A 15,954-nucleotide genomic window follows, 5' to 3' on the forward strand; every position below is an offset into this window, starting at 1 on the left:
AGCAACTTTAAAACTCTGAAAACAGCCCTCTTTTTTGGGGAGTGGGGAGAAATAAATGAGTTAGAATGTGGGGTATTTTTTTCCAAGCCACCATTTTGCTATTACTGTTTTCCTTTAGTTCACCCTCTTCTCTAATCTGTGCCTTGATCAGTTTCATGTCCTGCTGTCTGAGTGACTGCTCCTGGTTAGGATTAAGTGGGGCTCATCTCTTGACCCGTGGCCTCTGGGGGACCCAGACATGATGTGGACCAGCAGCCCCTGGAGTGCCGGACTCTGTCTTCTGTAACTTGCAGTTTCTGACCAGAAGCAGAGACACCAGGCATGCCCGGCTCGCATTCGGCTCGTCCAGCCGAAGCTGGGAGTCGCCCACAGTCTGCTCTCTCTTACCCTGTTGGGTTTCCTGCAGTTTGTTTCCTCAGTGGGAGAAATCCGGGGGCAGCCGTGGATGCCGGGTTGTGAGTGGGGGTGGGGCGGGCCACCCCAGGACCAGTGGCGCTCAGGGAGCATCCCCTCCGGTTTCAGGGAGCCCGAGTTGAGTGGGGAAGGTGCTCCAATGAGAACCAAGTCTCACTCCCTCACATCTCCAGATGCTGGTGTGGGGCAAGCAAGGGGGCGCAGAGGGAACGGACATGGGCAGAGACCCCATCCCCACGTGTGAAGCACAAGCAGTGGAAGAAGACATTTGGATTTGGAGCCAGACACCCAGATCTAAGTGTGGATCTGTCCGTGTGACTGTGGGCAAGTCTTCCTACCCCCTGAGCCCTACCTGTGCTATTTCTAAAAGGTGATTGGGATGATTCCCCTATTCAGTGTCTGGTACAAAGGAGATGCTCAAGTAAGTGGGCACTTCAGCCTGAGTTGGGAGCTAGTGGCCCCGAAGTTGCGTTTTTCTGCTGCTCCCGCTCTTCCCAGCTCCCGGGGCAGCACTGCCGGGGGAGTGGACCTGGAACTCAGCGAGGCTGCAGGACTGGCCCCAGGCCTCCCCTCTGGTCCACGCTGGATTATGGCTCAGGGGCCCAGGCCAGTGCTCTCTGTTTATCCCAGGAAAGGAGGAGCCCGGCCGAGGCAGGGTGTGCTTTTCGTGGAGGCAGCAAAGCGGCTTGCAGGAGTGGCTGCACTGCCTGCCTGGGAGCAGGTGAACAAGGAAGCCGCAGCCTCCACTGCGCTCTCATCGGCCAGGCCGCCTGCACGTCCTCCTCTGGGCGCGACTCCTGCGTGCCAAGGGCGTTAGATCGTGACCTTGTCGGTGACCATCAACCTTACGACATCATTTATTTTTCCTTTTCAGTTTTGCTTATTCTTAGTACTTAGTTTAAAATACATCACATATACTGAAAATAATGTAACAACTGCACATGACCCAATTCTCAGATTTAATGCATATGAACATTTGCCATGTATATATTTTTAGGCTTCTTTTTTTAAGAAAGAAAGAAATATTACCTCTAAAGCTCTTCCCCTTCTCCACCCACCCACTGTCATCCATCCTCAAAGGCAACTGTTATCTTTTAGTTGGTGGGTTGCCTTCCCATGCATAATTTAGTTTTTATTACCAATGTCATTGTACATAATATTGCTTTATGAGTTTTAAAATTACTGAAGTTGTAAAATACTTTACATACCCATTTGCAATTTGCTTTTTCACACATTATAGTTCTATGACACATCTGTGACATTATGCATAGCTCTCAGTCAGCTGGATGGTATTCTGTCTTATTAATGCAACATGGTATATTTGACCAGTCCTCTGTTGTTGGGCAATTTGAATTGTTTCCAATTTTTGATAGTACAAAAAAGGCCCTCATGAGTGATGTTGGTGAATTCCATTGTATGACAGCTTCAGCTTTACTAGGTAGTCGAATTATTCTCCAGTTTACATCATCAGAAGCAGTGGTAACGAGTTCTGTTTCCTCACCATCTTGCCAACACTTGGTATTATCAGACTTGTTTTCCTAAATAAAATGTGGCAACTCAGGTTTAGTAATTATAACTGTGGTGATTAAATCATGTCCTCCTCTGGTCCCCTGGTACCTACTGCATTGTATTGTAGTCATCAGAATTAGTCACCTCCATTGAACTGTTCATTTGTGGCAGGGTTTCTGTCCATTCTGGTGTGTGTCCAGTACAGCACTAGACTGTGATGAGAGTGAATGATCTACAGGGGCAAACAGCAGCATGGAGGACTCACCACACGATGTTGAGCAAAGGATGCTAGACCTCAAGGAGCATATGCTGTATGAGTCGTAGAATTACCTGCAATTCAAAATCAGGCAAAACCAAACTAATTTAGGTATTATGTTTACAGAGGGCATGACAATGCTGGTCCTGTTTTATTTATTTATTTTGTGTTGTGGTAAAATTTACACAGTGAAATTAATTTTCTTTAAGGGCATAGTTCAGTGAGTTTTGACAAATACATACAGTTGTGTAGCTACTACCATAATCAAGATATGGCACATTTCACCATAGTGAGCACCGTTGTGAACCTGATATATTTCTTGACTTTGGTTATGGGTGTTGATTACATGGGTGTGTTCCTATGTGAGCATTCCTTCAGCCACACACTTACGACATGTGTGCATTTTTATGAGTGTATGTTATGTGCCAATAAAATGTTTGAAGAGTATTTTTAAAAACTGCCAAAGAATGGCAATTGGCTACAAGGTGGCCGGTTGGGTGGCAAAGGGGATGGGAGAGGAGCAGCGGGGAAGGCACTTGGAACAGTGCGATGCAGAAACATCTGAGAAGGGACAGAAAACCAGTCTATGGTTTTATCTCAACTTCAGCTTCCTGCATTTGCTGCTGGTGAGTGGTGTGAACCAGCCTTTATCTTCCCAGAACTGGATTCTGCTTTCCTCTTTTCTCCTCCTTTTATAATATCCTGTGATAACAGGAGAGATCACGCAAGAGTAGCTCAGTGGTGGGCCTTTTCCTGAGATATGGAGCAGGTGGCGGTGGCCTCCATTCAGTACAGCCCCCAGGTGAGCACCCTAGAACATTCCAGATAGAAAATCCTGCCCTCCATGGTATTCAGCAAGGGACACCTTGCTCTCCTTTGACTGGAGGAATCCTGAACACGTGGCTCAGAGGTGTGAGGCGTTTGGAGCGCTCTTCCTGGTCTTGGTGGGGCACCAATCATCCCTGAGGTGGGATTCAAAGGCTGGGGACAGGTGCATCAGCAGTGTGGGTCTCTCTGGTCTTCACTTCATCTCAGTTATTTTGACAACAGGGCTGTAAGTTACTTTAGAGGCCCCAAAGACGGTTTCATCCTGGGAAATCCTGGCATTTCTTTTTGCTTTTCTCCTCCATTTGCTGAGTTCTCCAAAGGCTAAAAAAAAAAGCAAAAACCAAGCCAGGTGCAGAGGAGAATAAAGGGGGGTATAATTAGACAACAAAATTGTATGTCTTGTGGTATAAATTTTTAAAGGGGTGCTTGTTAAGATCTGCCCCCCTTCCCTTTCACTAAGGAACTGAAGGTGCACTTCATTTATACTGTTCCCTTCCATGGCAAATAAACCTAATATTCAGCCATGACCTTTGTGAAAAGTAAACTTAGCTTCATAGGAAAAAGATTCCTTTTTCTTTTTTAAAAATCAGACTTGAAATTTTTATATCCTTTGAGTCACATTCTCGAAGCAACTAGCTGATTAATTCAAATAATGTGACTTTCCCAATTCAAACATGACATTTTGAAAATCATCCATGAATTACACACCTCAAGAATGAAAACTTTTTCTGTGCCATTTAGGTCTTTTTTTTTCTTTTCATTTTGAGGGCAATCGTGAATATCTATAAGGACACATTTATTATTCCCAGAACAGATAGAAAATTAGCAAAGTAATAAAATTCTTACCCAGCTTTGCTATTGCAGCTGTGTCTCAACCTAGTCTCCTGCCAATTTCCCTGCCACTAAAATGGTTATGGATGATGTTATTTTTGCCATTACAGGCAAGGTACTGGTTTTTGTATATTGGCTTTCCAAATCTCTACATGGACATCTAAAAAAAAAATATCTGTATCTAAGCCTTGTTCTTCTGGTGGGGTTCATAAAGAGTTGCTAATCCCATAAATTTATTCCTGAGAATTCTTATTTTTTGATCCTGGAAACTGTCCCTCTTCTAATCTCATATGGTAAACCAGTTTTAAACCTCAGAAAAGCAACTGGCTGTAAGCTTTCTGCTTTAATTTACATTACTGAACTCAGGATCTGTACACATGGATGTATGTTTCTGTGTATACCCACCCAGTAATTACTGAGGCAAGCCTTTAATGAGTCTGAAATAGTGCCAGCATAATGGTGATGACCCACACATTTTTCCGCTGGAAATTGTAAGTGGATCACAAAGAGGAAACCCCATCCCCTCTCCCCACACATACTTCCTGTGAAGGTTTTTCATGACTCTCTGTATGTTGGGCCAGAGTCACTGCTCCTGGGGGTGCTGATTAGGCTGCTCAGTGGATTACAGCAGTGTTATTCAAAGTGTGGACCAAGGAACACTAGTGGGATGGGTCTATAGTCAGCAAGGGCATGGATTCAATATTAAGAAAAGGTGTTTAGAAAATTTTAGAGGTATTTGGCAGATTCATTTTTCTACCTGTTGAATCTAATCATGAAAACTGGGGGTTTATTATTTTGTTTTGTAAAATCTCAATACTATTGAAATACAGTAGGGCTCCTATCTGGGGCCAGATGAGATTGAATTGTCTTTACTGGCAGAGCTATCACCACCAGCAAAACCTCCTCTCCACAAGAGCATGATGACAGTAATAAGAAACTTATATTTAAAAAGCATTTAGTAAGCTTTAAGACATGAAGTGAAGTCTTGGTTTGTGACCCTCTCGAAGCAGATCCATAAAGAAGGATATGAGCAAGTAGCTCATTTGGGAGATGATTCCAGCAAGGAACAGTAGGAAAGTGGGGAAGAAACAGGGATGAAAAGGAAGCCAATAAATGGTGTGTTACGAAGCAGGTTACCACCTGGACAAATGGGAGCTACGCGAATTGTATAAAATATTCTTGAGAATTGCCCACTTGAGGGGTGAGGGAGCTGGGGTGCTCATCCACCGAGTTCCCGTCAGTCGACTGTTAAGTGCTGTTGGGACTGTTCACTCACTGCCCTTATGCAAGCTGAGTGGGCCCACTGGCTAGAAAAAGCTATAGGCAAAGATTTTCAGGAAATTCTCACTGAGAGCTGGACTAGTATATACAGACATGGCAAATGCTGCAGGGATGTATGGGATATCAAAAGCATCTGCCAATGAGTAGAGAGGACAGGTGGTCTTATCCAATTATAGATAGTAAACTGAGGTCCAGTTCAGCACTGTAATACAATATAGAAGAAGGTGATGGGATGAGTGTAGGGAAAATGGAAGTTCCATGGTCAGGATCCTCACCTGCTCCTAATCTACTCACCCATGGTGTATGTGCAATAATGTAATACTTAGCTTACTGTGCAGGCACATGCTTGCATAAAAAGAGCTCTGTCTGGTGCTAAGAGCAGAGGAAAGTGGAGGCTGGAGGCAAGAGCAGAGCCTGGAGCAGAGACAGAGACCAGAGGGAGGCAACGCCTGAGGCAGAGGCTGGAGCAGAGGCAGAGATGGAGACAGGATTCTAACACTTGACCTGCCACCTTGAGAATAAAGCTTGGTATAAGCCCCTTTTTACCCACAACATTCCATTATCATTTTCAGTCTCACCAGTCAGAGTGAACTTACCCAGGGCTGAAGCCCTCTTCTGCCCAGAGCTACAATGAGAAATATCTTTTTGGTCACCTACTTTGGGCCCACCCAAAGCCCCTTCCTGCCTTGTGTAATCAGGTAGTTGCGGGTCTACCTGTGTGGCAGAGACTGCTGGGTGCTCACACAACCCATCTCTGCTTCCTGGGCCCCAACTAGACTCCATTTCCTAGTCTCCCTTGAAAAAGTGTGTGGCTTATTACGGATATGTAGAGACTGAATGGAAGTGATGTACAATACTTCCCTGCCTGACTTACGCAAACCTTCATGCATATTCTCCCAGCAATTTACTATTCCAGAAGACTGGAATAGAGATGACCCCTGGGGCAACCTAGAGAGTCACATCTGGAAGACGGTTTAGCCACAATATGGAAGGATCCTGGGTCCCTGGGTCATCACTTAGAGGAGAGCCACTTGACAAGAAACATACTCATTAGATTTTTATTGTGTTAAGCCACTGTGGTCTTGAGGATTGTCTATTATAGTAACTAGCATTACTTAAAGAATACAACAAATATGTGTGAGCCAATAATTTATTTTTTAATATCACTTACCATTATCTTACATTATATACTTATTTATTTATCAGTTATGTATCCTCCAAAAGGAACACTTGGTTTTGTACACTGCTGTATCTCTGGCATCTGGAACAATGCCTGGCAACTAGTAGATGTTAAATAAATATTTGTTGAATCACTAAATAAAAATGCCCAATTCTCATGGCTCATGGCATACAACAGTCCCTGTACTCAGACTTTATGTCTCTTAGTTCATTCTCACAACTACTGTATGAGGAAAATGAAGCACTTAGAGGCTGATTAACTTATCTGGTGATGCCCAGCAGGCAAGTGAGGGCACCAGGACTGGAATCTAGGTGGTCTGACTCAACCCTCAGATTCTTATGCTCTCTGCACATTGTCTGATGTCTGCCAGGTGCAGAGCTAGAAGCTGAGGGTGTAGGAAAGCATGAGAAACAGCACCTGCCCCTGAGGTCAATGCAACAGGCAACAGAATGGGATGTGTGTGCAGTAGGGATAACAGACCAGGCTGTTCTCATCCGTGGAGCAGGCTATCTTCTAGAAATGTTGACCTCTGTTACTTACCCAACCTGACCAAGAGCTCAGCTACAGGATTAAAAACCCTCTTACAGAATGAAAGAACTGAGCAGATTATGTAGAAATTAAGCCAGATCCTGTTTCCAGTCTAAGATATCATAAAAACTGGAGCAGGAACACTTGGCAGGTTTGAACAATCTGAGCAAAGGCAGGTAAGTTGGAGAAAAAAAAACACCGATCCTGCCTGTAAATGTTGGGAAAAGTCAGGAAGAGAGTAGAGCAATGGGTTAAGGTGAAGAATGTGGGCTTGGTGATCAGACATAATTGGCTTCAACCAGCTCTGCTATTTACAGAGCTTTACAACCTTGGACAAGCTTGCTAACCTTGGGCTTCTCCATTCTCATTTGTAAAATGGATGTAGTATGCCTGCCTCCCATGGTAAAATGATTAGCACAGAGGCACAAAGTGTGTGCTCCAGAAAAAGTGGCTAGTATAGTACCTACTCTTTGATCTCTGGTCTTAGAATAGAGAACTGTACCCTTCGGCCACTGAGCTGTAAGGCAGAAACACTTGGGACGCTGTAATCATGGCGGAACTTGTACTGACTTGGGGCTGAAGAGAGTTCTGCATGTCCTTGGCCTCTCTCTCACCCTTCCCTGTGCAGCCACTAGAGGGCTTTGGGCATCTCTGTTCCCCACAATTGGATTGCTCACATGCAGCACCCAGGAGGCCCAGTGGATTTCTAAAAAAAAGAGCTCTTTTTCCAGGAGTAGGCAAAAGAGCAAAGCACTCACTGAGGCATTGGTAGAGCAGCTGCTGAGGGGTCATACATGCTGAGGGGTGCTGCAGACAACCTACTCTGTTGCCAGCACAGTTAGCCCGCCCCTGAGGACATGATCCACTTTCTTGGAATTACCTGGGGTTACCTGGGGCTGGTTTGGGGCCCTATGTTGAATGAGATCAGGTCTTCTTATTAGATAACCTGAGCAGAGGGCTGGATTTCTGAGGATCACTCATTGGGAGTTTTGAGAAACTGTAAACTAGCTCATCCTGATAGAGGCAGATTATAGTTGAGCAAATTTCCAGAGGTGTGGCACTACCCTGATGATGTTCAGGAGAATGGGGGTATTCTCAGTGGGCAAAGGGGCCAGGTTCCCTTCCCTGCTCCCAATTCACCCCATCTTCCTACTCTCAGTTCATTAGGTCAGCAACGTCTGACAGGAAAAGGCAAATAACCCATTGAAAGCATCCCTCATAGCAGTCATCCTCACTGTAGCAGGAAAGAACTGCTCCCTTTAATCTTTTATGCTAAATACTTAACAAAAATACTTTAGATAATATGGCTTTACTTGCCACTGTTGTGTCTCTTCTCAATACTCTTAACAACTCAGTCTTCAGAGAACAGCAGGCTCTTGCCTAGTTCCTTGCCTCTGTCTATACTGTTTTCTTAATCCACAGGCATTCATTCTTCCCTCCCAGTAGGCACTTCCCTGATTCCTGCCTCTGTTTTCCCACAGTACTTTGCACTTACCCTTAATAGCACATTTATCAGAGGATGTTATTGCTGTACATTTTTGTCTTTCCCCATCACTCAGTTGAGCTTCTCATGAGCTTCATTTCCAGTTTCTGCTTGAATACCTATTCTGACAGGGAACTCACTGTCTCAAAGGCAATACATTCTATTTCAACTAACTTTTTGCAAAAATAGTTTTCCTGTTATTAGAAACCGAATCTGCTTCCCTGAAATATAGACCTATTGAATCTCTACCTACCAGTTGAATTGTCTAAAATTTCTCCTGATGTGAATAACGCTTCTTATTCCATAATTAGAAATAAATCTTAAATATAAATACCCTGAGAGGGGTCAATATGTGGATAATTCATTCTAAAGTGTAAATGACTGATAAGATCTTTTCCGTAAGAAGACAATTATATCAGGAGAACCTACGTGTGGGGTCAGGAATACCACAGACACCAGGAATGTAATGACACTAGAATTTTGATATAGTAGAAAGAGCCCTGGGCTAGGAAATGAAGGTTAGGTCCAATATGATTTATGTTTTTTGAGCTTTGGTTTTCTCATTTGGAAAAAGAATAATTTGCATGACAAGTAGTTCTGTTTATTACTGTAATTGCAGAATTTTGTCCAGAAGCAGCCCCACTCACCTGGGCTGGCTTAAGCACTTGCTCTGGGTAGCTTGAGCACTTAGCTCTTTCTTAGCTCTTGGTGGGCAAAAAGTTGTATGTGTCAATGAGCTTCAGCCTCCTGGGCGCTGGGTTGACATTCTTGGTGCCGAAGATTCTATGACTTATGCCAAGCACCATCACATCAAACAATGAACCTTGTATTCCCACCTGGTTTGCACCTTCCTTTCCCCTGCTTGGAAACCTTATGTCACCAGGGCTATTTATAGTATTTATGATAAATATTTGCAGGTAACACACTTACTGCAGCTAACACATTTTATTATGATTTTATTATATATTCTCTTTTCCTGGAGTTTTGCAAGTAAAGATTGCATAAGAACCAACTCTTATATTTGTCCTAAGTTCCACACTACAGAACCAGGTCACATTACAATTGCTTGATGCACGACACTCAATGTCTCAATAAATACTTTACAAAAATAATGTAGTATTTTTCCTTTCTTAAAACATAAAAAAATTAGAATTTCTTAGACTTGAGTCCCCCTCTTCTTTTTATATTTATTTGCTGGGAATACACTGGTGGAGAAAAAAATTGTTAAGATGGTATTATGATAAAATGGATGAAATGAGGTCCATGTTCTTTTACCATTTATTATGCTTTTTTTTCTTTGGAAAAGTGCTACTACTTTTTCTTATGTATAACCTTCCTGCAGCCTTCTGAGCCTACTAAGATGTGAGCAGAAATCCTGCCATTCCAAAGCCTTTTAGTAGAATTATAGCATTATGCTACTATCGGCCTTTTATTTTAAAGCTATTTCAAGCCAGGCTTCAGATTTTCCCTAAAGTACCCATTTGTCCCCCACCGTATACCTAGTCTTAGGCAAGAGAATTTTGGAAGCTGAGACTTCAGCAAGGTGCCCCATTACTAAATGATTTTTGGTTTAACATGGGTGTTTTCTCGTTTTGATATACTTCCATTGAGCTACTTATGCTTGAAGAAATCATTACAAAATCCCCTTTCTCTTCCACCTCCCTAAGCCTCTGTCTGAACTCTCCCAGAAGTGATTAGTTTCACAACTCCAGAGAAAAGGTTACACTTAAGTCACATTCATGTTAAATAAGTTACATATAAAACCTGCTCATAACGTTACACCTTCATCTCTTTCCTGCTCTGCTTCTCCAGGAAACACGGTCTGGGCATGAGCTGAGTCGCACCCATTGTGGCTTCCAGATTCTTCTGGCTCCTTTGTCCTCGTCCTCCTGCCACTGGAGCCCTAGGAGGAGTCCCCAGGAGGTCTGTGGGTTTGCAGGTGGCAAGGGCGGCTTCCGATGGCAGTCCCCCGGGCCTGGCGCACACCCTAGTGTGATTTATGAAAAATACTCGTGGTGTACACAGACACACACGGATGCGGGTAAGAGGGGCTTGAGCGCTCACGCCACAATCAGTGCAGTGCGTTTGAGTCACGAGTACCAGCAGGGGCGTCTCTCTAATACTCCCTGGCCTCTTGGAACTGCTTAATGTAATCTTCGTCCGATGGGCTCTCAGTGCACTTCTGTGCGTTGTTGGGGGGCCGGGCCTCGTTGTACCTGCTCCAATCGCCCTTGCAGATAATCCAGGGTAGGACGTCCACCTTGTAGTGGAGCTCGGCAGAGAACTCGGTGCTGATGAGGTTGGGCGTCCCCGCCCCTTTGCCCCTGGTGATAAGCTGCATGTTGTCGCCATAGCAACAGTGCTGGGCAGCCAGTGTGGTGCTCTCCAGGGACAGCATGGAGCGAATGCAGTACCGGGCAGTGGGCTTGTAGATCTCCAGCTTCTCCTTGGGCCCGCTGGCGTCCTTCCAGCGGAAGTCCTTGCGCTTGATGCGGTCGAAGATGTCGGTGGTGCTGTAGGCCACCTCGGTGGGGTAGGAGCAGGGGCAGCTGGGCAGGTCGTTGATCACCTTGTGCATGTACTTCTTTAGGAACTCACTTTTGCAGCTCATCCATCGCTCACAGCTGTCCGTGTCTGAAAAAGGCCACCAGGAAACCCTCTCACCAAGTGTAAATCGGGCAGCAGGATGGCACTGAGGTCAACACCTCCCCTCCCATGGTGGGGCCCTGCAGCCCCTGGAGCGCTGTGGTCACCTGCCCGTGGGCTTGGAAACTATTCACAAGGCAAGCCCCTCCCCACTTAATGCTACGAAAAGATTTCAGACACACAGAAAAGTAGAATATGCTTATACAATGGCCAACTGTGTGCCACCACCTAAATTAAACCATCACTATATTTGCTTCATATTTTTATTTTTGGAAACATATGTTTTACCCCTAAGTTTTATTAGGCATCTATTTATTGAAAAAAGGAGGATATGGGGACGTGGGGATAACCATAACCCCATTATCATCCATAACAAAATTAATACTTCAGAGAGCTGTTTGGAATCACCTCTTTAAATGAGTGGTGACGGGGTAGAAAATGCCTTAAAGGAATATCTGTAGACTAGGTTTTATTTCTGTCATTCACTGAGTGGCTTAAACCAGGACTAGTGGCCTAACTCTTACCTTAGGCACCAAACCATAGCGATCATTGCATACAAGATGCCTCAGAAACAAGGGCCTGCTGGCCCTGCTTTCCTGGAACCTAACATTTAGGGAGAGGCCACTCCCCATAGACTAGAACCCACCCCCACAGGTGTTGTGTTTGGTCCTTACATATTAATTGCCAACATTTAAGAATTTGGTGGTTCTACTTATTAATGTGGATTCTTGGTTTCATTTGAAAAACCAAAAGATATGTTTATGCTGGTCCTGCATTGCTGCATGGGAACAAGTGGACAAACAGTGGCCACTTTTGCAAACCCACGTGGAGCAGAAAAAATCTGCTGGGTTATCTGGGGTGGGGAACACTCCAGTTCCTCTGGAGCCCAGGTGCCAGGCCTTGGTGGACCTGGGGGCAAAGGAAGGAAACATCGGAAGTGGCTCTCCAGCTCTGATTTAGGAGCCTGGGAGGTTGGAGGTGTCATGAGTAGAAATCAAGCAGGGTTGATCTCCAGGATGGGGCTGGTGGGTGAGGGGGCTCAGTTTTCTCTTCAGTGAAATGGGGAAGGCAGAGATGGGGCGTCTCACAGGAGCTCAGAAAGGCCTGGCCTAAGGTGAAACGTGTGGGATCTTGTGCTGGGACCGAATTCCACCTCCACTGTGGGAGGTCAAGCAAGGTATTCTACCTCATGGTGCTTTGGTTTCCCATCTCTAAACTGGGGAAGAAAATTACGTGTTTCGTAAAGTACAATAAGGATTAAACTGAAGGAAATGTGGGAAGCACATGGCACAGGGTCCAAGGTGCTGCCAGGGGGAATGTGCTGAGGCTCAATTGGCTCAGTTCACCGATTCCATCCCTGAAAGTCCCTGATTGAGCGGCGGCTGAGAGAATGGAGGCTCCATCCTGGGAAGCCCGTGTCTACAAAGCCAGTGGGGGACTCCCTCAGAGGGCAGGGTCTTCAGAAACAAAATTCAGTGAGGCCCCCAAAAATGGCTTTGTTCTTCTCACTGCATAGTGGATGGTCATCAGAACTCATGTCCCTATAGGACACACATTGACTTAGTTTTATCTGTCAGACTTCTACAGATGTTCAGTGTGATGGACATGTTTTAAATGCTTGAAAGCACTTAACTCATTTAAGTCTACAATAACTCTATAAAGTAGGCACTATTACTTCATCTCAGTTTATAGATCAGAAAACTGAGGCAGTACTAGATTAAGAAACTCAACTTTGGGCAAGTCAGGCTGTCGCCATCTCTGTTGGGCATCTTCTGTTTGTCCTTCTAGATCCTAATTCCATGTTTTGCCCTGGAAGTTTGTCTTATGTGGACTGTATGGATGCGCTCCTTGAGCCTTGACTTCTAGTTGGGTTGAATCAAGAGGAGGACCTGGTCTGAGACCAGGCAGAGGGAGCAGAGGGAGCTCAGAATATTTGTTCCTTCAGCTTCTCTCTCCCTGTTGTGGCTTGGCTACCTCCTTCTGAGGGCCAGGAGTGCCGTCAGGTAGCCCTCTCCACACAGCTACTCTGTGGGTTCTGGAAACCACACTTTCCCTTGGTCATCTGAGGCCAGGAAGTGGTGAGGGCTCCCCACTGTTGCCAGCCTCAGGGTTCTGTGCAATCCCTTCTTGGTTTCCGTCCACCTTGCTCATACCTTTGCAAACAGACCCTCACCCTCATCAGGTGCTCCTCAATTAACCAGTTTCAGTGTGCCATATTCCTTCCCAGACCCAGATTGATATACCACTCCTACTCATCCATGTGTGTCCTTAGCTGCACATATGGTACAAATGCACAAGAGAAAAGGTGCACCTGGACTCATGCCCTGCAGAAGAGCAAGCAGCTGCCTGCCTGTGGGCTGTGTTACAGGGAAGCCTGAGACACTCTCTGCCCCCAAAAACCACTTTTGCTACTGTACCACTTTATGAAAATTTCTCACGTTTAGTTTTAAAAAATTTTTTATTTGATCAAATGCATTGTGTTTGCAGAAGGCTTTTGCTAAAGGCAGTTTGATTGTGTGTGTGATGGACTGAGGTGGAAGCCGTGGGCAGTACAGAATTTCCAAACTGCCTCCAACTTGGCTGAGGACTCAGGGCAGAAGTGAAGAGGCTAAGGAAGAATTCTGGGGTGGCAGAAAGAAATGTGGCAGAATGAGTCTCACCTTTCTGCATACTGAGTTATGTCCAGAAGCTCCTGAAGACATTTTTAAAAAGCAAGCTTTCACCTTGCCCCTAGGTAGCCACTTTCAATTTTGCTTGATCCATGCTTACTGCATTTACTCTAGAACTTTCTAGCAGATGAGTAGAAAGGTGTACAAAGGTTTACAAAAAATTCATGTGGTGGAGGGGAGCAGGCATAATATTGAGAGAGTTCCTTTTTCTCCCTCCTTCCCTTTGCTCCAGAACTGAAATCACCATTTCCTGACTTCCTTGCGGACACTCAGTAAGATCTGTGAGAAGAGATTCCATGTGGCTTGAGGCCCTCCTGTGAGCTGAGTCATGCTAAGGGAAGAGTGGCTGGACACAGAGAGCTGCTCGGCTCAGTCTGGTGCCAGGGTGCCCAGGGCTGCTCTCTCTTGCTTGGAGTATATTCAGCGAACAAGAAATATGCTAGGAGAATTGGGAGCCATAAGGGGAGAACGAAACATTTAAATGGACTCAAGGATGGCACTGCAGAGGCAAAAGCAACCTCCAAAACACTGAATCAATATTTGGATAAAGAAGAAAAAAAAATCTTCTTACCAACTTCAAACAGTTTGGTGGCATTAAACTCCTCACTTCCCGCAAGCAGACTCACTTCAGTGGCAGCTGTCCTAAAGGTGTCTTCAATTCCTAAACACAGACAGGAGCTCATTTTTCCCCAGTTATGTGGAAAAAGTTACACCCCTCCCCTGGCAAATAAAAAACCAAATACACCTGAACAAAGCCTTTCTGTATTCATTACAACTCATGGATAGAAACTCACCAACAGAGGAAACAGTAAAAAGCAGGTAGTAGAACATAAAATATATTAAAACCCCAGATACCATTTGCAACATGAAATCAGATCCAAATGTGCCTGAATGAGTCCTAAGAAACTCATTCACCAAGCCCCAGAATGGGGTTTTGGGCAGTGAGGGCCACATTGCCTGGCTGTTTGTCGGGGGGTGTCAGGGCACCAAACTAAACCAGAGGCAGTGGGTAATATCTTGTTTAGTGGTCATTCCCCGCCTTAAGGACTGACTGACTGGGTTCAGATCATTGCTAGCCATGTGACCTTGGGCAAGCCACCTAACCTTGATGTGCCTCAGTTTTCACATCTGTAAAGTGGGGAGAAATAAATGACCCATCTCATAGAGCTGAATGAATAAAATAAGTGATGTGTAAAGAAAGTACTTAGAATATAGATGGTGAGGGTGAGCTGATATTTTTCCCTTGAGTCTCTGCCTAGGTCATTTTGAGGATGTAGCAGTCTATAGCAAAAGACCAGATATCTCAAATTCTAGGACTTTTACAATGGCTGACGAGGCATTAAAAAGAATAAGCTGGGCTTGTCGTTACTTGCTTCGAGGACTGACCCCACCTTGCTCCCTGGCTCACGTCCCTTCCCCACACTACCACCCCACCCAGGCTTCCGTTATAAACAGGAATCTTGTGTTTGCTGAGGCAGCCCAAAGAGGCAGGAGTGGTAGAACATAAGCTGGTTATTGGAGAGCCTTGGCTGCCTGCTAGGCATGACTTGAGTTCCTTTAGGGGCTCTCCCTGATTTTATGTGGGGTCCCTCAAACTTATTTGCAGGGTTGACCTAGGGGGCACACTTTTACAGTGTGAACACTACCATCCAGGGAGACTGCCTGTCTATGATTCTTTCTAGTAAGACTGCAAATCAACAAAGCAAATGAAGAAAGAAATACTGTAAAGATAAAATTCTTCATGTTCCAAGGGAGCCCTGAAAAGCTGGAAAAGCCAGGAGCAGAGGGGCAGAAAGGATGGGAGGAAGGCAAGGTCAGATGAGAAGAAAAAGTCTGAGCAGGGCTGCTGGCCACGCTGCTCCGAGTGTGAGAGAAGACAAGAAGGCGGCATTCAAAATAGTGGCACCGAAGAACCTTTTCCTGACAAGATATTCTAAGTCTACCACCTCACCAGGTGGATCTGGATGCCAGCCCTGGAAGAAAAACAACAGGCAAGCCCCTGAGCCCTGACATTAAATGCCGTCTGTGTCCCCCTGTGGCTGAGCCTGACACCCTTCCTCCTGGCAGAGATGGGAGAGTTTAACGGTTAAGGACACGGCCTCTGGAATCGGACTGGATTCAAACTCCAGACTGATCATTTATTGCCTGTGTGACTCTAGCCAGTCAACCCCTGTCCCCGTTTGTATAGCTGTCAAATGGGTACAGTAATAAATACCTATTTCATGAGGCCATCATGAGGATTAAACGGAATAACACTTGCAAAGACCTCAAAAATTTTCTTGACACTTAAGTACACAAAATACCCTATTCCTCATGATCTTCTTCGTTG

The 15,954-nt window shown here is 45.1% G+C and overlaps 1 protein-coding gene and 1 long non-coding RNA gene across 4 annotated transcripts in view; one reads left to right on the top strand and one right to left on the bottom strand.

The window, feature by feature from the left end:
• Window positions 1-9,249: 9,249 nt before the first annotated feature.
• The window catches only part of ISM1 (isthmin 1), a 64,982-nt gene continuing 58,277 nt past the window's right edge, over window positions 9,250-15,954 (bottom strand). For all 3 annotated transcript variants that reach the window (XM_057502719.1, XM_036892197.2, XM_057502718.1), the window contains 2 exons: window positions 14,197-14,286; window positions 9,250-10,944 (listed from right to left, as the gene is read on the bottom strand). In XM_057502719.1, the coding sequence (XP_057358702.1) occupies window positions 10,427-10,944; window positions 14,197-14,286 (608 nt within the window). In that variant the 3' untranslated portion in view covers window positions 9,250-10,426. The remainder of the gene's footprint in view (window positions 10,945-14,196; window positions 14,287-15,954) is intronic.
• On the top strand, window positions 10,213-14,369 carry LOC130683855 (uncharacterized). Its single transcript, XR_008997889.1, has 2 exons — window positions 10,213-10,351; window positions 13,858-14,369. It is a non-coding gene; the product is annotated as an uncharacterized LOC130683855 (long non-coding RNA).

The sequence above is a fragment of the Manis pentadactyla genome, chromosome 5, assembly GCF_030020395.1.
Source record: "Manis pentadactyla isolate mManPen7 chromosome 5, mManPen7.hap1, whole genome shotgun sequence".
Taxonomy (NCBI): domain Eukaryota; kingdom Metazoa; phylum Chordata; class Mammalia; order Pholidota; family Manidae; genus Manis; species Manis pentadactyla.